Source organism: Euleptes europaea, chromosome 19 (assembly GCF_029931775.1).
Source record: "Euleptes europaea isolate rEulEur1 chromosome 19, rEulEur1.hap1, whole genome shotgun sequence".
Classification (NCBI taxonomy): Eukaryota; Metazoa; Chordata; class Lepidosauria; order Squamata; family Sphaerodactylidae; genus Euleptes; species Euleptes europaea.
In genome coordinates, this window is record NC_079330.1 from 876,968 (window position 1) to 901,154 (window position 24,187).

Consider the following 24,187-nt stretch of genomic DNA (forward strand, 5'->3'; position numbering starts at 1 on the left):
CACACCCTCTGGCTGCTGCCATCTCCTCCTTCCTTCGGCTGCTAGCTGATCTCTCTCTCACTTCACAACCCTCGAGTGGAGTGTGCAGACTGACCGCCCACGGATTATCCACGTTCCAGCCCAGAGGCAGAGGAGCTCCAGGGGTGGGATTAAACCCATCACCCGCTTTGCAGGACGGAGGAGCGACGGTGGTGCCCAGAGTGTTCCGTGCCTTTTAAAACATTACCTTGTAGGTTATCTACTGGATACCTGTTGTGCACAAGGCTGCCTGGGGGGCAGAGAAAGGCCCCGACATGCCTCAGCAGAGATGGGTCCGACTTTCCACAGAGAAGCCAACAAGCAGCATTTATGTGCTGGGTACCGAACTCTCCCTTGACGTCTGTGGGTAAGAAACCTTCTACCTATCATTGTCTGGGGCCTAAAGAAAGAGCAGAGGGGCTCAAAAGCAGTTATAAAACCTTGCTTTGTTGTCAAGCAAAAAAATGGCAAAGGGGTCTGGCAATTCCAAGGATAGGGAGTTGCATTTGGGTGGTGGGGCTTGAATCCGCCCAGCAAATGCAGTTTGTTATCTGGGAGTCCTTTCCTTGGGTGGCACAAGAGAGAGAGGCTGTGGGGCTTTTCTGATGTGGGGTGGATATTTTGCACATGCTCAGAGACACTTTTTGGTATTAACTGACATTGTATAGAAGCCGGATCTATCTGTACTAACACATTTCCTGAAGAACCAGTTCTAGATCTCCTGCGGTTTTTGATGAAAAAAAATACATACATTCAAAGCAATTACTACAAATACTTATTTCATGCCAGCATGGTGCTAAGTGCTATATGTTACTAACATTTTTTAAATCCCAAGAGCAGTGCAATTGGGGGAATTTGATGCTTGGACAGGAGTTCCATCTACTTAGGTTTATGTTCATGTGGGTGGGGGGAGAGAAAATATATGCCAGTAACCCCAAATGCCTATTTATTTTACTGGATGGCTGTAAGTTCTAGTGTGGTAGTGGTGGGTGGAGGCATCCTCCTTATCTGCTTTGACCACACCAAATATACTTTCATGAAGGTCAGTAATTTTTAAGTCATATTTTTCTAAACTTCAAAGTTCCAAACCTGGAGGAACTTGGAGCTTTTCAGTTTAGTGCGGGGGGAAATAACTACAGTTTGGAGCCTTTTAGTTTTAAAAAAATTACCGAGAACTTGCTAGAACTTTATAAAATCATGCATGGGGGTGGTCAGGATAGACAGAGATTTCCCCCCCACTTGTTGTGAAGATGCTCCAACCACTTCACTGTTTTGCTTGTCTGTTTCTGCCCCTTTTCTAGCACTGTGATGTCCTTTTTTGGTGGTATGGTGAAACCAGATCATACTGAATATTTCTAATGTAGCAGGACGACCAATCAGTGCCATAGAAGCGCATGAGAACCCTGGGTGCCTTGCTTTCAGTCCCCTTCCTAACATTCCCTAGCGCAGAACTTCCCTTTCTCATGGCTGCTGCATGCTGGGTCCGCATTCCCATTAACTAAATTATCCACTGTGACCCCCCCCCCTCCCAAGCGGGGTGGTGGTGGTCTATCTCTTTCAGGTCAGACCCCATCATAGAATCATAGAGTTGGAAGGGACCACCAGGGCCATCCAGTCCAACCCCCCTGCACAATGCAGGAAACTCACAACTACCTCCCTTGTGTGTATTGCCTTACCTCCCATTGGAATGACTGCATTTCATGTGCCCTTCTGCTGCCCCTTCCTCAGACAGTGTTCAGATATTACAAACTATAAAGGAGGCGACCCCTGAGTTCTGTGCTTCTGTTGCAGGTCAGCCCCTGCAGGTGCCGCTGCTTTTTGTGTTCACAAGACCCTTGGAGTGAACTGTGTCATCCATGATACAAACATTTTGAAGATCCCTTCACAGATAACCAGGTGGCCCTTGGACATCAGTGTGGAAGTGATTGTGACCATGAATAAATCCAGCTGGAGAGTCAATGATGGCCAGGTGAGAGGGGGCATTCATGGCTTTGTGGGGAGTGGGAGATGCAGCAAGCCATGAGCCTGCTTTAGATACCCTCACTGGGCGGGAGCAGGACGAGAGGACCCTAAGACTAAATGCAGGGCCTTTACTGCTGCATCCCCAAGGCAGGGGAATGATTTCCCCTTAGAGACAACAAGGTGTCCTGCTTTACTGGTATATCGGAAGGATTGCGCAGCCTTATTTTTTCATCTCCCTCAATTTTTTTACAGGATTGTTTTTTTTTAAAGATGTTTTGGCATTTAGTTCCTAATAATTATTTTGAATGACATTTTTTTTCTTTGCTTACTGCAAGGTGCCTTGAAAATGCTCTAGAAAAATGGCACATAAATGCAGACGATGGTTAGATATTATTACTTTATGTTTGTACCTCACCTGCTAGCCTGAGATTCTTGGAGTAGGTTATATTTATTTATTTTGTTTGTCAGACTATTTGTACCCTGCCTTTGCCCCAAAGGCTCAAGGTGGCCGACGGGTGCAAGAACAAGCTGTAGTGGCAGAACTGGAAGAAGGGCCAGGCAAGGGGGGCAGCTGGCTGAGGGGGGCAGGAAAATAGATATGAAATATGCATCTAGTATCCCAAGCAGCTGTGCCATTAGGAAAAGGGTGAATTTCTATAAATTCAAACTGAACTGACCAATCGGGGTGGGCAAATGGGGCCGTGCCCCATCAGGCTCAACTCCTTGCCGCTATCACAGTAAAAGTAAAGTAAAACAAAAGCCTCCGTGAGCTTACTCCCAGGCCAGGGCTTGTGGGCTGTCGGCTCCCACCTTAGTCTTCTTGCCCACTTGTCTTTTGGGACATCAGCCGCTACACTCAAGCTAGAGGGCTTTTGCCACATTCTTCTTAAAAATAGGCCCTCTTCTGGGCCAAGGCCCATGGTTGCCCGATGCGAAACTATAGAAAGTGGGTGAGGCACATTAAAATAAGCAAAGATTGACAGGCTGGGTCAATGGATTCTTATGGAATTTATTGATCAATCAGAGACTGGCGAGGGTGGCAGAACCCGCTGTCCAGTGTCCATCTGTAGCAGTGGAAAGTAACCGAAGGCTGAGCCGATGGGCGCGGCGTTGCTTTGATTCTGCTTTGTTTCCTACTTTCACATTCCTGTCACTTATGATTATCGGCACATCTTGTTTCGGTATATGATCAATTTCCTCCTGGACACTGGCACGAATGCTTTCAATTTCTTCTTCATCAGCATTTGTAGTTGGGGCGTAAACATGAATGATGGTTATGTTAATACGCTTCCCATGAAGTCTGATTGATATTATTGGGTCAGACTTTGCATTACGGCCCCTGATTGATTGGTGATACATCTGGCCTCACTATTGGGCAACATCGTTTCTTCGGAACCAGCGTAACCCTTTCTATTTCAAATTTTCTCTGATGCCAGAAAGCAACCAACCACTATTCTTGAAAGTGGCAGAAAGAGTGGGGGAGCGGGCAGCCCAGGACCTTGACCATACATGACAATACCGTGCAAAGTTTGAAATTCTTAACACTTGGTTGCAGGGGGTGGCTGGCACCCAGTGGGGTTTGGGGGTCACACACATTATGGGAGAGGGAACAACCAAACAAAACAAAACCCTTCCCTCACCCTATTTCTAGATAAAATGTTCTTGCTTTAAAAAGTTCAAAAGTTAAAGTGAAACCTTTGTAGATTGTCATAGATTGCTTGTTGTTTTTTTACACATCTCCCTTCCCCAGAACCCTGGATTAATTCATTGTCCATTATCTTCAACTTTACCATAAAAATCACAAATAAAGCAGCCTTATACTGAATCAGACTCTTGGTCCTTCAAGGTCAGTATTGTCTACTCAGAACGGCAGTGGCTCTCCAGGGTCTCAGGCAGAGGTCTTTCACATCATCTACCACTTGATCTTCTTACTTGAAGGTGGCGGGGATTGAACCTGGGACCTTCTGCATGTAAAGCTGTACCACTGAGCCAGGGCCCTCCTCCCCCAAATACACCACACCCTCTTTCCCTCTTTCATCAGGCCAAGTGAGCCAAGAAACAATCAACTCCATGGATTATTACGAACAGCAACAAACTCCCATTTCCACCCTATTCCTTACTGTTCTGCACAGCAAAGGCCGTTCCAGAGCAGCAAAACAAAACCACATCCATTGACTGAGCCTTCGGTAGGGTTGCCAGGTCCCTTTTCTCAATCGGCGGGAGGTTTTTTTTTTTTTTTAGAAGGGTGGGGTTTGGGGAGGGAAGGGACTTCAATGCCATAGAGTCCAATTGCCAAAGTGGCCGTTTTCTCCGGGTGAACTGATCTCTATCGGCTGGAGATCAGCTGTAATAGCAGGAGATCGTCTGCTATTACCTGAAGGTTGGCAACCCTAGCCTTCACTTACTTTCCATTGCTGCAACTGGACACTAGGGCAGTGGGCGCTGCTACCCTTGTCAGTCTCTGATTCCATAAAAACCCATTGACCCAGCCTGTCAATCTTTCCTTATCTTAATATGCCTCACCCTCTTTCTATAGTTTGGCATTGGGCCGCAATGGACTTTGGCCCAGAACAGAACCTATACCTTCAAGAAGAAGGTATAGTTTGAGTTTAGAGAGACACGTGGCTGAGGTCCAGAAAGACAAGCAGGCAAGAAGACCTTATGGTCATCTTCAGAGGCCCTGCTTGCTTCATATGTCCCCACCTTCTGAGATTAAGCAAGTGGCAACCCAGGAGAGGGCCTTCTTGGTCATGGCACCAAAGTGCTGGGACTCTCTCCCCAAGAAGATTTTTCTGTCCCTTTCTATTGCTGCCTTCTGCCAGCGGGAGAAGACTTTTTTTTGTTTTGTTTTATTTGGCAATCCTTCAATGATCCCTCCTTTCAAACCACTGTTTTTTATACTTTTGTATGTGTTTTGACTTTTGAATGTATTTTAACACTTTTTAAAACTCCTTTAAAATGTTCTAATTGTATATATGTGTTTGGGAGGTGTTTGATTTTAATGGTTTTATAATGCAATTTTATCACACATATTTTAAGTCATTAGCAACATTGGCGGCCCTTGTAAGAGCAGGATATAAATTTTGTAAATAAATAAATGCAGTAAGGCTTTGGCTTTATTGTCCAGTTTACTTTGGCTTTTACTGTCCAGCAACGCAGAGCTGAGGATGAACCCCGTGGCGCAGAGTGGTAAGCTGCAGTACTGCAGTCCAAGCTCTGCTCACCACCTGAGTTCAATCCCGACGGAAGTTGGTTTCAGGTAGCCGGCTCAAGGTCGGCTCAGCCTTCCATCCTTCCGAGGTCGGTAAAATGAATACCCAGCTTGCTGGGGGTAAAGGGGAGGCGACTGGGGAAGGCACTGGCAAACCACCCCGTAAACAAAGTCTGCCTAGAAAACGTCGGGATGTGACGTCACCCCACAGGTCAGGAATGACCCGGTGCTTGCACAGAGGACCTTTACCTTTTGAATGCAGAACTGAGCTTCATGGGGCCCTCACTGCCCCTTTGGCCCTGATGCACCAGCTGCCCCTGCTTCATTGGTTCACTTGGAATATATAGAAATGTGCCCTTTTCCCAGTGGGGTGGCAGCTTGGGAGAGCAGAGGCATATTTCAGATGTTTGTTTCTGTGCCAGGCAGCTCCGTGCCCCTGAGGCGAGTGCCTTGCTTGCCCGGCCCTTGTTCCTAGTGACAAGGAGGAGGCTGTTTGACAACATAATTGGCACATGAGAGTTACAACTACCCATCAAAGAAAAACGAATGCCACAACATTAAGAAACAATAAACTCTTAACAATAAAAGGGCTGAAGAGCAACACAGCCAAGATCTAGAGATCTGCAGAGGCCTGGGAGTTTTTAAAAAAGTTTTCACCTGTGTCCATTGTTCAACAGAATAAGGGCCCAGTGAAGAAATAAAGAGTGCTTCTACATGAAGAGCATAAACTGGTTAAGTGTTCCTTTGCTGGAAACCCTGAGAACTGTAGTTCTGTAAGGGTGCAAAGAATTCTAGACAGGGAACCAGCGTGGGATGAGAGTTAGGCTTAGACCTGGGAAACCTGGGTTCAAATCCTCACTCAGCCATGAAGCTCAGTGTGTGATCTTAGCCTCTCTCTCAGCCAGCCTACCTCGCAGTTATTTTGAGGATGAAATTGAAGGGGGTGATGGTATTCAGCTCCCAGGCTGGCTGAGAGAGAGGCTAAGATCATGGCTTAGTGAAGATTTGAACTAAGAGGCTAAGATCGTGGCTTAGTGAGGATTTGAACCTGGGTCTCCCAGGTCTAAGCCTAACTCTCATCCCATGCTGGTTCCCGGTCTAGAGGGAGAGTGGGATAAAGATGGAGTAAGGGGCGTGCTCCTTGTTCTCCCCACATGAGAGATGGCCGGGATCCCAGCTGAAACCAGTCTCTGCTGGAGGTGTGACTTGCTGGAGAGGTTTGCAGCATTTAGCAGCCAGTGGTTTGAAGAAACTGATGCCTACCCTGTGGCCTCTTGGCAGGTGACAATTTCATATTACAAGGCCAATGAGGGGACACCCATGGCCACAGCGGTGCTCCAGCTCACTTGCGTAGGTAAGTTGGCAACTGTTGGGATCAAGAGGAAAAGCAAAAGGAGGCCCGCAGTAAGAGTGGGCTTCTGGTGGCCACTGGAGGAGTGGGGGGAGCTGGAACTGCTCCCCCTACTGCATCAGCCAGGCAGACGTTGGTGGGTAAGCTGGTGGGTGGGCTGACAGCTGAGTGGGTGGTCCGCCAAGGGAGGGGGGACAAAAGGATGGGGTTCCCCACTTGTTAACACTAAAAAGTGTGTGACAGAAGTAGCCCTCCTTTCTAGCCTGCTTCGTTGGCCCACGGATGTTTCTCTTTCCCTCTCACCATTCTGCAGAGATTTCCCTGGATGCCGATTCAATCCGCTCAGGAACCGTGACAAAGAAAGTTGAAAATAAGGTAGAAAAGATAAGAGTCTTGGAGTGCTTTAGCTAGAGGCCGCTCAGTGGTCCTACAGAACACTTTGTGGATCCCCTTTGCCATGGGGCCTAAGTCCAGGTGAGGTCCATGCAGCTCCCAAATCCGGTCTGTTTTGGGACCTCCAGGTGAGTAGTGTCAGAGCGGTCAGTTGGAGGGTGACCCTGCTGAAGGTTGATCTTATTCTTCACCATAACAAGGCTGGGGTCGAGTATTTCTTAAAACCTTCCCTGGCAGGACAGGAAGGGAAGCAGAGGGCCCGCGGCTTCCAGGAAAAGCGGCCGGGCAAAGCAGGACGGAGCGCTCGGCAGGCTCAGAGGAGCCCTTATCTGTTTGCATGATGACCGCAGGAATGACAACGTTCCTTTTCAGTGGCCGAATTCCCTGGGGTTGTTGCTCAATTCCATCATATTTATAAGGATGAGTGATTAACAGGGAAATGTCACCTTGTGGTGGTGCTTCCCTGTAAACATGCTTACGTGAGCTCAGCTAGGTAGACTTATGCTGATTAAAAAAACAACAAATCAGCATACTTCTTCCCAGCAGCAGAAACCAGCTTCGTCCTTAGCCGCTGAGAGAGTGGGAGGGGCACTCTTTTTCATGACCACCCCCCTCCAAAGGTGATGGGCAGAGGCTGCATGGAAGAAGCCCTGTCTCCCCGGTGGCTGGGGGGGGGGGCAGGTGTGGGGTTCCACATCTTTGTGCTGGCAAGACCTGCCACTGATTTTTGCCTGTGCAGAAAAAGTGGACGTGGGGCCCAGAAGGCAAAGGAGCCGTCCTCCTGGTCAACTGCGACAGAGACTGGCCCCAGACAAAGGGGCTGGACTGTCAAGATGAAAAAGTGGGATCGGAAGAAGGTCAGTGACCACGTGAAACCAGCACAGCTTTCATGCTTTTCATTGCACACCCGCCCCCGCCTCTCAGGAGCAGGTTCATAGTCAGGTCTCCTCTGTGGCCCCCTTTGGCAGATGCATCATCTTTGGCCATGCCTCAAAAAGCCTGATCTGGACGGCCGTGGTGATCCAGGCGCTGATCACATCCCACTTAGATGGCTGCAATGCGCTCCGTCTGAGGCAGCCAGGCTGTTAGCAGGAGCTGGACACAGAAGGGATCACATCGCCCCTGAGTTGCAAGGTCGGCGGTGGCTGCCTGTTTTTCCCAGGAACAATTCAAGTGCTGGTTCTTACCTTGAAGGCCATAATTAGGTTGAGGCTGGGATCCCTGAAAGACTGCCTCCTTCTGTACTGTCCAGAATCATAGAGTAGGAAGGGACCACCAGAGTCATCTAGTCCAACCTCCTGCACAATGCAGGAAATTCACAACTACCTCCCCTACACCCCCCCAGTGACCCCTCCCCTACTCCATGCCCAGAAGATGGCCAGGATGCCCTCCCTCTCATGATCTGCCTAAGGTAATTGAATCAGCGTTGCTGACAGATGGTTATCCAGCCTCTGCTTAGAGAAGACCTCCCTCCAAAGCCTTATTTTCTTTGCCTGCCGAAGTGAGGTGGGTGGTAACCCGAGTCGAGGCTGTTTCTGTGGTGGCACCTCACCTTTGGAATACCCTCTCCACGGAGGCTTACCTGGCAGGTACCTCACTTGCTTTTAGGTGCCTGGCCAACACATTTCCTTTTACGCAGACTTCTAACTGAGGGGTACTTTCACCATCCAGGATCTATTTTAAATGGCTACATTCAAAATGAGCACTATTTTCCAGTGATATGCGCACTGTTCCCAGCAAGGAGAAGGGTCCCTGGCTGTTCAGTTAAACCACAGCCAGGAGTGGAGCATATTCTCTCACTTCTTAACAATCATTACAGAACTGCGACACATGAGACAGCCTGTATCATGCCAGCACCATAAGGACACAGGCAACAGTTCAAGTTGGGTTCCCCATGGCTATTGCTCACACCAAGGCATTTATAAAAAGCCTGCCGCCCTGCACGTGAGGAATTTTCCTGCTGCCTCCTGCCACAGCTGATTTCTCCTTTCCTCTTCAGACCTCAAAGATATGTCCGTTATGATTTTGACAACTCGAGGACCTGCTGACATTTTCAAGAAGTACCAGCTGGTTCTCCACGTCTCGGCATCTGAAAATGATAAAGTGAGGGTCTTTCATGCTCAGGGTAAGTGTCTTCAGAGCTTGTGGGCTGACCTGCCTCGGGCTTTGCTTTGTAAAGGAATAGCTCAGTGCTGCCCATGGAGAATGTGGATGGATGGCCCCGGAGGAGGAGTGGCGGGGCCTCATTCCCTTTCTCCAAGGGAATGTGATCTTGGCACTGAAATTTCTTTCTACACACAACAGCAATCAAAATGCACAGCAAAGATTCTCCTCCGTCCACCTGGCTGGCATCCCACATTCCCCTGCATGGCTGCTGCTTTGCTGGATCAGGCCCATCACATCCACTGTATTATTTCCAGTAGAAGCCAAACAGACACAGCAGGAACATGAATGGGGAGTGGGGGGGGGGTCTCCCTCTGTTTCCCCTTGCCTCAGTGTCCGGCATTCAGAAGTATATTGCTCCCAAACATGGAAGTTCCATGTAGCCTTTGTAGCTACTACTTGTTGACAAATCTGTCCTCCATAGACTTTAAGTCTTGTTTTTTTAAAAAGCTATCTAATTAGTGGCTGCTGCTGTAGCTTCTGGCAGTGAATTCCTTAATTATACAGATGCACACTGAGGGTGTCTATGTTTGCAAAAATGGATACCTTCCCCCATTCTGACCAGGTGGGTGTTATTTTGTGGGGAAATCCTTGTGTTTGCTTTACAGAGGGAAGGGAGGTGAGCCAATACCGGGCAGTTCTGGGGCCAAGGAACTCCTCCTACGAGGTGAAGGGTGTCAGAGACCAAGAGGCAGTTTTCTACGTGGAAGGGCTGGCCTTTCCAGATGTCGACTTCTCAGGGCTGGTATCCTTCCATGTCACGCTGCTGGAGAACCCGTCTGAGGTACGCGGACATGTGCCAAGGAGCAGTGGGGCCTTGTGGTGCCAGATTTACAGGTGTAAAGGTTTGAGAAGGGGCACAGGAGGGAGAATTCTGGCAGGGCCATTGTGCAGCACCAGTCAAGGTGTGGTTGGGCTTGCCCATTTTAAGTCTCATGGAGAAAAAGGTGGAAACAACAGGTGTGGTGGTGGTGGGGTCCAGAAATGGAGTCCCCCTACCTGTGTCCCCAGTGCCACTTGGACAGTCACTCAAGCGCAAGTTGGCTGAGAAACCTGGAGGAGTTAAGCCAAGGTTGGTAGCGAAGCGTTTTGTCTCTGGGCAGAGAGCAGGGCCGGGGCAAATACGTGGAACCCAGAGCCTTTTTCTTATGGGGTGGTTACACAATGAAGCCACCAAGAGCTTAGGGTTTGGGGCAAGTACTGGTTGAGACTCACTATGCCCTGGAATATCTGTGGGAGGTGAGTCACAACATGTGCTCTTATGAAGAAGTTGAATGGGAGGAAGGATTTATATCACTGGCAGGATCAAGTGGCCAAGCAGTTAGTGGGGGGCGGGGGGAGAGAGAAAGAGAATGGGCATGGCATGTTGGAAAACTCTCCTGTGGCTAAAAACCTTTTGCATCCAAAAGTCTCTCTGATGCGCTGGCTTTGTGTGGGCACAGTTCCTTCCCACCTCAGCACCTGCAGCCTGACATGGGGCAATTCAGGGAGTTGTCACCCCTTGGTTCTGTGAGCTGGCCTTGAATCTTCATTCCTGGCTTCTAACCCAATCCTTTGTGGATCAAGTGAGCCATTTCCCCACCTTGTAGCTTCTTGGTGTTTTGTACTAACCGTTCATCCAAAATTAAAATAAGCAGCCCTGCTGCCGGGCCTCACTGGAGCAGCTGTCTTTGAGTCCTGCTCGCCAACATATTTTTTTCTCCTTCCTCCCTGTGACAGAAATTTCCTGCGACTCCCATTTTCAGCGATGCTGTGGTTTTCCATGTTGCCCCATGGATAATGACCCCCAATACCTTGCAACCAACAAAAGTGTATGTCTGCAGGTGAGAGATCTTCTGTAAACAAAGGTTTCTGTCGGTGTGCTGTCATTTCATGCCCCAGGCTCAGATTCTTGGTCCAGCATTTCCTATTCATTGGGTTTGTGGAAGCTGCAAACCCTTCCCTCATCTGGGGACGTGTTTTTGTTTTTTAGCGTGGCTTGCTTTCAGTTTCCTCACCTTCTCATTTTGGTATTCAGCATTAGCGACAGCGATGATTTTGTGGACGATGTGACCGAGCTTGCCCAAAGCAGAGGCTACGACTGCTTGGTGGAAGCTGTGGAAGAACTTCACAGACACAGCGAGCATGCCAGCGTAGTGGCCGAAGTGTGCAGGCTGGTCAGGAAGACCAACGATAGGGACTTTGTGGCGGCCGTGAGCAAGCTGGCCAGGGACAGCAAGAACACGGACTTCGTGGATGCCGTGAAGGAGCTGGCACGCAAGGCTGGCTGCTCCCTGGTCGTCTGCAGGGCAGACAAAAACCACGGAGACCGCTGGATCCAGGTGATTGATTGTGGGAATGAGGACAGAGCTGCAGATGTGCTGCAGGGCCAGCAGATCACGCCAGACAAGGTGCAGCAGCCCCCAAGGACTAAGGGCAGTTCCTGGCTGTCCCCCCACAGCTATCACACCTAGAGGAGAGATGTGAAAGCATTCCTCGCAATGCTGAGTGTGGATGGGGGCTGGTTCTCCAAGTATATCAGCTCTCCTGTGTTGATGTGCATTTTAAAAGGATACAAGAAATTAGCATGCTTTCCTATGCTCAAATTAACAAGAGCATTAAAGGGCCTTGGGGGTCCTCACCAGAGGAAACAGGGGCCACAAAGCTCTGAAATGGAGTTGAGATTCGGGGTGTTCCAGGGCAGACTTGCCCCGGTGGTTTGCAGTGTGTGGGTACCTGAGACTGTTGCTGCTGTGCTCACCTGTTGGCATGAGGAAGTAAAGAGCGTCTGTGTTTCTCTTCATCTTCCGGAACAGGATGAGATGGAGATTGGCTACGTGCAAGCTCCCCACAAAGGGTTTCCGGTGGTCTTCGACTCCCCTAGAAACAGAGAGCTGAAGGATTTCCCCTTTAAAGACCTTTTGGTATGTGGTTGACCTTCTTGTTTCTCAGTGTCTTGGGCCTTGTGGCTAAAGAGATGGTGAAAGGTGAAGGCCCCCTCCCTCCTATCTCCCCCCCCCCATATCAGGGACCTTTTCTCGGGGCCATTTTTGCCTCTTAATATACCTTCGGAGTAGCAGTGAGAGGAAGCTGGTAAATAATTTGCACTGCCGCTCTTTGAGCCAGACATAGGACTGCAAAGATCTCCGGTCTGCTGGTTCCCGCCATTTAGCTCAGCATTTTGCGCCCAATAGATGCTCCCTTGGTGCTCGCATGCAAGGCCTGAAATGGATCACTAACACCTGTGTTTCAACTGGCAGAACGAGGCCAAACTTGAAAGTTCCTTTTAGCTCTCTTCACTAACAGCCATCGATGGCCCTAAATTCGCCCTGCAAAGGCCAGCCGTCCCCCGTGTGGCCGTTTTCTTTTGCACCGTCCTTTGCTAGACCCATAGTGATGAGAATGTCCTAACTCTGCTCTCGTTTGCACCCACGGAAGGGCCCAGATTTTGGCTATGTGAAACGAGAGCCAGCTGACGATCAGGTCGCCTCACAACTGGACTCCTTTGGAAACCTTGAAGTCAGCCCTCCGGTGACCGTCAGGGGCAAGCAGTACCCCCTGGGCAGGATCCTCATTGGGAGCTACATCGCCAGGTGAGTAAGCACCGGGTTCCGATGGGGGAAAGCGCCATCAAGGCACAGCCGACCCACGGAGACCCTGCAGGGGTTTCAAGGCAAGAGGCAAACAGAGGTGGCTTCCCATCGCCTGCCTCTGCGTAGCAACCCTGGTCTTTCCTTGGGATCTCCCATTAAAATACTAACCAGGGCTGACCCTACTTAGCTTCCGAGGTCTGATGAGATTGGGATTGCCTGGGCCACCCGGGTCAGGGAAGAGACAAACAGAGATGGTTTGCCATTGCCTACCTCCGCGAAGTGACCCTGGACTTCCTTGGTGGTCTCCCATCCAAGTAATAACTAGGGCCGACCCTGCTCAGCTCCCAAGATCTGATGGGATTGGGCTTGCCTGGGCCACCCAGGTCTGGGCTCCGTTGGGGAATAAGAATCACTTGAGTTGGTTTAGCATATGCGACTGGCTTGTTCCTCACCCTTTTGCCACGTGAAGTTCCAGCAGGCATCAGATAATACTTCTTCACATGACGCATCATTAACTCAGTGTGTAGTGTTTAAGAGCGTTGGACTAGCATCTAGGAAACCTGGGTTTGAATCCCCACTCATACTATGGAAACTTCCCAGGCGACCTGGGGCCAGTCACTCACACTCTCAGCCTACCCTACCTCGCAGTGTGGTTGTAAGGTTAAAATGGAGGAGAGGAGAATGATGTAAGCTGCCTTGGGCCCAACTGGGGAGAAAGGTGGGCTAGAAATTAACTTGTGGAACTTGCTGCCACGGGATGTGGTGGACACCTTTGGGCTTAGATAGTTTGAAAAGGGGATTAGACAGATGAATGGAGGAGAGGTCTCTGGCACAGCCTATAAGGGCTAAATGGAACTGCCATGCTCAGAGGCAGTATACCTGTTCTGAATTCCTGTGGCGGACACACAAGAAGGGGAGGTTTCGGTCTCCATGCTGTTTGCTTCTGTGGGAAACAGGATGCTGGACCAGCTGGGACATCAGCCCGACCCAGCAGGGCTCTCCTCCTGCTCTTCCACTTGCTGCTCCGTCTCTCCTGTTCTGTTGTGCCATGAAGCAGCCATTGCCCTAGGAAGCTTTGCAGGACTGGGAAATGTGCGTGAAGCAGCAGCGAGGAGAGAGATCACGAAGAAGACGTTGTCCGTGGTTTTCTCCAAGGAAAATGCAGACCAACCTGGAAGTGGCAGATGTGGCTGGCAGCAACCCTGAGCCAGATGTGACCCGAAACAACCACTGCTTGTCTTTGCTTAATAGGGCAGAAAACAGAGAGATGTTCAAGGTCGTCCGGGACTTCCTCTATGCCCAGAAAGTACAGTCTCCCGTGGAACTGGATTCTGATTGGCTGGTTGTAGGGCACGTGGATGAGTTCTTGACTTTTGTTCCCACTCCTGACAGAAAGGTAGGTACGACGGTATCCCTTGATCTCTGCCTTGCATAAAAAATGCTAACCGTGCAGATTTCCATAATGTTGCATTTCCCCCATTTTGTATAAAGCTTTCTGCTTGGGCGGGGGGAGGTCTTGGGAGTAGCAACGACACTGAAACCCCCTCTCCAACCAGTAAAAACCTTATTCAGCCCCTTTTTTGAGATTTGGGCAGGCACCCCACCCCACCCCCACGGCACAAGAGCTAGAAACTTGCCTGCATCTTGTGTCTAAAATGAAACTGGTGGGTGAGATCAGCACCTGCCCGCTCAGAGGCCTTCTCTGCTGGGTCCCCTTCCTTGTGGAACAGCCTGCCTGGGGAGGTCAGGAAGGGCCCCCTTACTTCTCGCATTCTGCAAAATAGAAATATTCAGGAGGGCATTTTTATAAAGGTAATTAGATTAATTGTGTATTGGGACCGTGCAGGAGGTTGCTTTTACAAGAGAACAGGATTGTCTTCTGCTGCCGTGTGTATTGCATGCTGCACCTTCATTTATGGCATTGTCTTCTACCTTTGTAACCTGCTTTCTGCATTATGGGACGTCGTGCCCCAAACAGGTTTTTGTTTGCATTGTTTTCCAGCTCTGGAATCCCAGTCCTATGCATTGTTTATTGGAGGTCATTGCTGTTTGAACATATTTTCTATATTTTTTAATCCACCTTGAGACTTTCCAAGAAATGCGGACTATGTGTGTGTGTGTGTGTGTTAAGTGCCGTCAAGTCTCTTCCGACTCATGCAGACTATAACTGACAATTTTTAAAAAAATTATGTACATAGAATCAAGACAAACAGGCAGCACACTCACTCCCCTTTGTCCTAAGAGTCTTTGGTTTGAAAGTCGATTAACATGTCCATGGTACAGATGCTTGCCTCTCTGTGGAGGAGGTGTGATCCCTTATTTCACCCCTGCAGTTTGGAGGTGCAAGGAACCTGAGGATGCGCTAGATCTCAGCTTGCCCTGCTTCTTCACGTGAATAATGTTGTGCTTTTAGCTGTTATGCAATTATGTTAATTGCATTTGTGAAGCCTCTGACTGCATCGTCTCTCATGGCAACGATGTTGTCCTTCTCCTTCACTCCTGCCTTAGCTCCAGGGCAGGCCCAACCTGGCAGGCGAGCTAGACAGGCAATCAATTAGGCATGCAAATGCCTTAAGAACCTTGTCTCTCCTTTGGTGCTCATGGGCTCAGTGAGGGTAACACTGGCTATGGCTCAGAGGTAGGGGCATCTCCTTGGCATGCAGAAGATCCCAGCTCCAATCCCCGGCATCTCCAGTTAAAGAGAACAAGCAAGTAGGTGATGTGAAAGACCTCTGCCTGAGACCCTGGAGAGCCGCTGCCGGTCAGAGTAGACAATACTGACTTTGATGGACCAGGGGTCTGATTCAGTAGAAGGCAGCTTCATATGTTCATATAAGGATGAAGTAGGAGGTGATAAATAAGACCACTGCCTGGGACCTGGAGAGCTGCTGCCAGTCTGAGTAGATGATACTGACATTGATGGACTCACGGGCTGAGTCAGCGTAAGGCAGATTCGTGCATCCATGGGATGGGCAAATTCTGTTGGATCCAAAATTAGGCTTGGAAATCAGAATGTAAGAACATCAGAAGAGCCCTGCTGGATCAGACCAGTGAGGGTCCCCCAAGTCCAGCATCTGGTTTCACACAAAGGCCAACTAGTTCCTCTGGAGATCCTGCAAGAGGGCATAGAGGCTGAGGCCTTCCCCCGATCTTATATCTACTGGTTAGTAGAACTGAGCTATTTTTCATTACGAAACAGCCTTTAAGATGGGCGGGGGGTGGGGGGAATGCCATGGTTGAGCTGATGGATTCTCCTTATGTTAATGCTTTGAGGTTCCAGACCCCCCGCCCTTACTCACCGCCTGTCCTCTTTGGCTTCCAGGGTTTCCGGCTGCTCCTGGCCAGCCCCTCCGCCTGCTACCAACTGCTAAAGGTGAAGGAGCAGGAGGGCTACGGAGATGCTCTCATGTTTGAAGGTGAGGGGGTTCTTCTGCCTGTAGCCTTCAGGAAGGATGGCCTTGCTTTCCTAGAAGAGTTTGTAGTGGGTTGTCAGCTAGTCATCTGTGCTTAGTTTGATGAAACCAAGTCATTACAAAAATATCCCACCCTACAAAAACAGAAGCCCTGTTCAGCTCAAGCTCAGAAGTAATGATGCCACCTTCACATATTCATGCCAAGTCTGCAGAGGCTGACAAGGCAAGGGACACTTGCCCTCCTCAAAGTTATGCCCTCAGACAGATGCCACGTCTCTTCTGTGTTCTGGACTCTGGGGTAGCTTTGAAGGCTGCCCTCCTGCACTCTGAGAACATTGTGGGGAGGTTTAATAAGCAGCAGTATCCTCAGGCTTCCACTGGCCAGACACCCACATGGATCAGCTGGAGCTGGAGAGCATTTAAGTAACCCAAAGGCACAGCGTGACAACTCAGTACTGAAAGGGTTTTGGGGAGCAGAAAACGTGAAAGCATGTAGGCATGATTGTGCTGTGTATGGTTAATGTGGGTATCCCAATATCAGGTCAAAGAGCAGGAATGAGAGTAACCTACAAGAACGTCTTTTATCCCTGATGACTCTCCTAAATAGCACAGGATCCAAGTTTGCCAGAAGTCCAGCCAGAGTTAACAGATGCTATGGTGCCTGTGTGGGTGAGGATACGGTACCCGAAATCTCCACACTCTGCGCGGTGTGATTTTTTAAATTTTTTTTTTAATTTTCTATTATAATTTTATACATTTCATTAACCTTAAAAAGGTAAAGGTCTCCTGTGCAAGCACCAGGTCATTCCTGACCCATGGGGAGATGTCACATCCCGACATTTTCTAGGCAGACTTTGTTTGCGGGGTGATTTGCCAGTGCCTTCCTCAGTCATCTTCCCTTTACCCCCAGCAAGCTGGGTACTCATTTGACCGACCTCGGAAGGATGGAAGGCTGAGTCAACCTTGAGCCGGCTGCCTGAAGCCGACTTCCGTCGGGATCGAACTCAGGTCGTGAGCAGAGCTTTTGACCGCAGTACTGCAGCTTAACACTCTGCGTCACGGGGCTCCTTTCATTAACCTTGTATACAGATTTTTCTACCAAAATAAAAAGCCATAAAATTCTACCTAGATTTTCTTCTAACTTCCCCTCTCCCCTCCTCTGTTACTACCAAACCTCTGTTATCCTCTTTGCAATATTTATCTAATTCATTTATAACGTATTTATATTCATTCTTATTTCTTATTTTCTTTTCCCCTTTAACAATATAATAGTATTATTCTTAACTGTTGAATTAGATTAATTCATAACCTTTAACATCATTCATATTAAGTTCCTTATCACAATTTATCATCCATGCCTCCCACTCCTTCACAAAATCTTCATTTTTATTTTGATTTACCAACGCTGTTAATTTTACAATTTCTGCTAATTCAAACATTTTATTTATCCAGTCACGCGGTGTGATGTTTTGAGCACCAGAGCAGGACCTGGGAGGCCCACGTGACACCCCCCACAGCCGTTAAGCTGACCTTGGGCTAGTCACATGCCCTGTCGGCCTGGACTGCCTCACAGGATGGTTTGGAGGAGGCCAGAATCACAAACAGCTGCTCAGCACCCCTTGGAGAAAGGGCAGGATAAAAAGCCAGTGGTACTACCCTTCTGCTGTTTATTGGGCCTCTGACAGCCCATGACTATTCAGAACACCCATCACTTTCAACTGACTCAGCTGAAAAGAGGGGCATTGTTGGCCCTATATGGGTGCCACCTCGTTCCAGATCCTCTAGTGGAGGCATGGGGGTTGGAACACCTTATGTTCATATGACGGCTCTTGATTTCGGGGTTGGCTGGGCTGCTGAGCTGAAGATGGTGCTGTTGCCGAGGGCTTTTCTCACTCAGATGAGCATGAACCAAGCAGCATCCTGACTCTCATTACAGGGAAACTGGACATTTGCCATCAGGTCAAAATAAAAAGAATCCTGGCTGATCAAGATTTGGAGGTCAGCAACGAGTATTTCCAGGTAATCAACCTTCCCCCCCGCAACTGTACTGGCAGGCATCTGGCAGGGGATCAAATGATGGCCAAGCACCCCCATACTATCTCGGATGCAGAAACTGGGATACAGAGGGAGCAGGGAACCCCCCCACACAAAAAAACACCCTGCCAATGTGTGAGAGACAGCAAAGCTTCTGCTGTTGCTCCTTCTAAATACCCCAGAGGCTGTGTGAAGGTGCACAGCCCTGTGACCTGTCCCCGCCCCCCTGCAATCACTACTAAGTATACGTCTAAGGAGAGAATGCCGCAGGTGATCAGAGAGAGCCTGTTAGGACAAGTGGGGAGGAGATGCCAGCAGCCCCAGGAGCCCACAGGGAGAGGGGATCAGGGCAACACGTTAGAGGCCCAGACGGGTGCCTCAGTCTAAACAAGCAGCAGAAAGAGAACACAGAAAGCGGAGGTAGTAGAGGGGACCTATAAATGACCTCAGAAAACACAGCCCTTTCTCCAACCACAGACCCTCCACCCCTCTGCTCTCCCTCTCCTGCGTGGCCAGGCCAAGCACAGCTGGCAGGTGAACTGCTTAGCCTTGGCCTGAGGTCAAACCAGCCTCTCCCTCTCCGACTTGCCTCCTCTGTCTCCAGAAATGCATCGACTGGAACAGAGACATCCTCAAAGAGGAGCTGGGGCTGACTGAGGAGGACATCATCGATATCCCCCAGCTGTTTACGCCTGATGAGACTTCTGGCAAAGCTGCTGCATACTTCCCTGACATGGTAAGGCTCCAGAAGCAGTTGGTTTTCTTGGAGGCCGACTCTGAAACAGAGCAAAAGATGCTGGGCAAACACCCCTACCTGGGCCCCCTTGCAGGTGTTTGTGAGCAGGGGGTTCCCCACAATTGCCACTTCTCATACACCACGTTTGCCTCTAGACTGTCAACATTTCACACACACACACACACACCCTGCCCTCAGTTGCAGTCTTACAGCAGGTGGCCTGAAGTCCTGGACCTCCCCGCTGATTAATCTGCTGACCATCCCAAGCCTGCCTCCACCCCCTTCTCCACTCCCCCACATCAGAGGCTGCAGGCAGAGAATGACAACTCAGATCACTGTCGCAGTTTGATTGATTAAAGGCTTCTCCTAAAAGGCCCAGCTTCAAAATGCCGTTGGAGCTTCTCTGAGTAGACCCCCCCCCCGATGTAGCCTAAACCAGAGAGGCTCCACTATCCAACCACACTGTGTATCAAAATTCTGACTGTCCCTTCAGAGCATTTGCCACTGCCGGGGGCCTCTTCCTCCCTCTAGCGTGCCAGCGTGGTGCAAGAGAGCCAGCATGGTCTAGTGGTTAAGAGCGGTGGTTTGGAGCAGTGGACTCTGATCTGGAGAACAGGGTTTGATTCCCCACTCCCCCACATGAGCAGTGGATGCTAATCTGGTGAACCAGGTTGGTTTCCCCAGTCCTACACATGAAGCTGGCTGGGTGACCTTGGGCTAGTCACAGTTCTCTCAACCCCACCTGCCTCACAGGGTGTCTGTTGTGGGGGTGGGAGGGAAGGTGATTGAAAACCGGTTTGATTCTCCCTTAAGTGGCAGAGAAAGTTGGCATATAAAAACCAACTCTTCTTCTTCTCCTCCCTGCAGGTGAACATGCTTGTCCTGGGGAGGCACTTGGGCATCCCAAAGCCATTTGGGCCCGTCGTGAGCCGAGAGTGTTGCTTGGAAAAGGAAGTCCGGCGGCTGCTGGAGCCCCTGGGCTTGTCCTGCACCTTTGTCGATGACTACAAGGCCTACCACCGAAACCACGGCGAAATCCACTGCGGCACCAACGTCTGCCGGGAGCCTTTCTCCTTCAAGTGGTGGAACATGCCGATGCCTTGACTCCCTACACTTTGAACAGGAAAGGTCGACACTTTCAGAGGTGCTCCATCACTGGCCCCAATCTTGCATGTAGAAATCAGGAACTTTCTCGGGAACCTCCTTTGGTTCTCTTGCTGGGAATACAGGATGGAGTTTGATAGACCATCTTATCCTCTTGCTTCCCATGACGCGGTTCATCCTGACCTCCAGGGTTCTTGCGACAACCTTAAGGGGCTACAGCGATGCTTCATTCCTCTGCTCCCAATTTGTGTTTGAAGAAAGGCACAATTGTAAGAAATGAGGAGGCTTGGAGTCTGCAAAAGTACTCCCTGGCTCCTCCAATGTACACTGCCTGCCTGAGACTACAGAGGCTAGGATTGTGACTGGTGCTACTGGGATGGGTGGTTGACCCTTGGACTTGTCCCAAGGCAGGCCCTAGGAAGTCTTCTTAGAGAGAGCGAGAGAGGGGGGAGGGGGGAAGGGCCAGCATTCAGAACCCTTCGCTGCTAATCCTTGCAGCACCAACCTCCAAAGACCAGGCCTAGGGCAGAAGCAGGTGACCTGAAGGGGCCACTGTGGGCATCCAGGCATGGGGGCTTGCACCTCTCTCCCTCATGTGGCTATAGATCTCCAGCTGCCAGAGAAGAACAAGGGTGAGGTATACATCTCCTTTTTAAAAACCAGGTCATTTTCAATTATCTGCAGATCGTTTTAAAAAACTGTATCTTGGCAACAACCTTTCCCCCCACCTCAATTATTTTTACATGCTGTTTGATTAAAGTTCTGAAGAAATGTTAAGTATTGATTAATGCCACGGAGGTGGGAAAGGTACTCACACCTACATATCCTGTGTCTGTGAGTACCTGTGTGTGCATGTGAGAGGCACAGAGAACCAACCATCCTTGGCCAAGGTGGTCTTCTGCTCCACAATCTCCCAGCTCAGAAATGTCACACACGGGCAGAGAGCTGGAGGCACTTCCACAGCCTCTGGGGATGCAGCATCCCCCTCCCTGCCACCACATGCCTGGAAGTCTTGAGATTCTGGCCAACCCCAAGTGCAGCCATAGCCTGAGGCATCAGCCCTTGACGTCTGAGGCCTGGCCTACACTGACAGCCTCCATGAGTTGCCCAGCTGAGTGGCAGAGAGCACCACAGACTGCTCAGGATGTCAGGAAAGCCCTGCTGGATCAGACCATGAAGGCCCATCAATTCCAGCGTTCGGTTCACACAGTGGCCAACCAGGTGCCTCTAGGAAGCCAGAAGCTGCTCTGCGCTCTGTAACCCATCGGATGCAATGCCTCCACAATGCGCAGATGGCGAGCGCGTGGGTTTTGCACTGAGGAGGGTCTACGCAAGTTCATCCTGTATTTAAACATTTTATTTTGAGAAATATAAAAACAAACAAACAAACAAACAAACGGGTAATTACAGCATGAGGCTAGGAAACTTTCCCACCGTATTCAAAATCAAAATGGCCTCAACATTTATTTCCAGCTCTTCTCCCTTCCTTGCGTCTCCCCCCAACCATTAGAACTAGAGGCCTCCGGCACATTTGCACTCAAAGAGTACCTGAGCAAAGTTTTTCCTTAAGAGACACACAAACACACTCTCTCTTTGGTGGCGATGAAACACTTCTTGGTCTTTTCTCCCCAAAACAAGTTTCCAAACTACGTCTCCAAGTGAGCTTTCTTCCCAAGAGGTGGTCCAGTCTCACGTCAGAGCTACATGGCAAATGAACCCCTCCCAATTTGTGAAGGTCATGGTGGGGAGGGAGGGTAACAGAACGTTTCAAAAAACTTGCTGAACAGTTAAGAGGACTGTGGAGAGAAGGAAATTGCGTAGACCAGCCATGCCCATTTTTGTTCCCAAAAGGCAAAATAACGCTACACCCTTCCTTTTCTTTTCATCCCCTCAGTGGGAGAGCTACTCTCTGCCCAAACCTTTCAAGAGTGCGTTTCAGGAGAACAAAAGGGGGTGGGGGAGCACACGGGAAGAAAAGCCTTAATATAGGGATTTATATGAAAAAGAACATACATGGTCTCTGGTTCAAGGCACCAAATTTCTCTAACATGGCACAGAATGGCAGAAGAACCTGTGGGCAGCCAGTCAAGGAGACTGCAATTGGGAGACCAACCGCTCCACCTCCAACCAGATTTTAATCCAGGTTCCCCCTTCAGCACCACTTGGGAGTGCTCTTAGAATGGGAGCACCCTTCAGAGGCGTTCCCTTGGCAGAACTGGCAACCCCCTGGGACCGCTAAGGGCTGAGCTGCAGCCCTTTGGCGTGAGTCAAGACTGAACAGCCGGGGCTCTCCAAGTTGCAGGGGCAGCAAGTCCCAGCTGCACAGAACTTGGCTCTCTGCTCTGTACGGAACTACCCCTACTCAACAGCTTGATGGGGGAGAGGAAGAGCCAGTAGCAGCCCTTCCACCCAACCCAGAAATGCCCCCCTTCCTGATTCTCCCACTCTCCTCTCACACTTAAACAGCATTCACAGATGCCCTCATGTGGTGGGGCGTTTGCAATGGCAGAGACCATACGAGCTTTGCCGGGGAGGCCCCCATAAGAAAAGGACACAGGCTAATCCTACAAGGATGCAACAGAGGGAGCTACTCAGCATGCAAGCCACCGTTTGACCTCAGCAACACCCTGCCATGTGAAAACTCAGCCTTAAGTGACAAGGAATTAACAGATATTCCTACTGGCTCATGTCTGAATGTACTTGGGGGTGTTTGTGTGACAGGTGCATATTTAAGCAGAGAGGAGCAAGAAGCCCCACAAATGCCCCCACAATGAACAGAGGTCTCCTACTTACCCCTTGTTTATAAAGAAGTGGTGTAAAGGCAGGAGAGGCCCTTCTACAAAACAGGCAGCTTTTGTGGGCGAAAAAGCTCTGGCTGCCGCCTTGCTTCAAAAGGCTGGCTTCTGGTCCACCGGCTAACCGCAGCCAAATTAACAAAAAGTCAAGGCGTCCCAATTTCGACAAAAAGGTCCTGCCATTTTCATTGGAATGGTGAAGTTAGATCTCTTCAACGTAACGCCCTCCCCCAAAACAAAGAACGAAAACAAAAGCACCAATACGAAACAAGCCATCCTTTGGAAAGGGCAGAAGAGGGCAGGGGAGGAGGAAGAGTCATAGCAACAGGTAGTCAAAATGTGAAATTGCTCATAAAACCCAATCTCTGGCGTTCTAACAAGAGCCGGCGCGTCGCCGTTGGCCATCTCTTCGTACGACTCTGCGTCCCAGTGCACATCAGAAGGGGCAGCTGCTTCGGCGAGGGCGGGCGGCCTGCGTCAGAGCGTGCGCGGGTTGTACTCTGGCAGCTTCTTGAGCTTCTCCTTCTCGGCTTCACTCTCGTCGCGGGCTATAGCCAGGGAGTGCGCGTAGCCCATGGTCACCTGAGCAAGCAGAAAGAAAACGCTGGCCACTCGGCTCGACTGGCGGCTTCAGTCTCACCTCAGACGGCCATTTCTGGCTGGGCAGGAGGCCAAACAGGTCTCCCCTCTGGCTGCTCCTGCTCCTACCTGCTCTGTGTAGATCCCATCCAAGGTCTTCACTTCTTGAGCCGCAGTAGAGGATTTGGGCTTGTGATCTCCATAGCCCTGAGAAAACAAAAAGCAGAAGTCAGAGCCGAGAAGGCCAACAGCTGCCACGGTAACTGCCAGCCAGCAAACTCAAAAGCTGTTTCACATATTAGCCTCCCGTTTGGGGGAACGTGTGCTTCGGAATTTCTGGAAGTCAGAAAGCGCCTGCCACAAAGCTCTGCACCCTGCTTTGCGCCTCTGGCCCCACCATTCAGCCTTGGTATCCACAGCAAAGAGTCACGGAGACACTGTCAATGCCTGACATCTTAACCCTGAAGACTGATCTCTGGCTTGGAAAAAATAAGCATGAAGAGTCTCTCTGGGAGGGATAAGTGGGAATTTATTACTCCACAGAGGAGAATGTGCCCTGAGATTAGTGTGCAGACCTCTGGAAATAAATCTCCAATTTCCAGGTGAAAAATGGTGCCCATAAACAGCAGTGTCTGGGGTACAAACAGCCTCTGCCTGCCAAATTGCCTCTTAAAAGAACACGCCAGACAGGCTCTGACACTTGTGGGGAAAGCAAAGCATTCAGCGATTAGATGCTGCCAGGCCCATCAGCAGTGTGAGGCCAGAAGGCGGTGCTGAAGCTGTCCCCAAGGACAGCTCGCCTAGGCCTTGCCCACAGCATCCAGCACAGCAGGTGCCAGGAATGACCCCGTGCCCC

The 24,187-nt window shown here is 50.0% G+C and overlaps 1 protein-coding gene across 1 annotated transcript; it reads left to right on the forward strand.

Annotated features, from left to right (window-relative positions):
• The first annotated feature begins 265 nt into the window (after nt 1–265).
• On the forward strand, nt 266–19,957 carry LOC130491805 (protein-arginine deiminase type-3-like). The gene is made up of 16 exons (XM_056865599.1): nt 266–385; nt 1,810–1,987; nt 6,473–6,545; nt 6,856–6,917; nt 7,675–7,792; nt 8,935–9,060; nt 9,707–9,882; nt 10,818–10,921; nt 11,116–11,419; nt 11,894–12,001; nt 12,516–12,670; nt 13,922–14,066; nt 15,993–16,086; nt 18,020–18,102; nt 18,722–18,853; nt 19,721–19,957. The coding sequence occupies exons 1-16, from the start codon at nt 294–296 to the stop codon at nt 19,955–19,957; spliced, it is 2,187 nt and encodes a 728-aa protein (XP_056721577.1). The 5' UTR covers nt 266–293.
• The last annotated feature ends 4,230 nt before the right edge of the window (nt 19,958–24,187 follow it).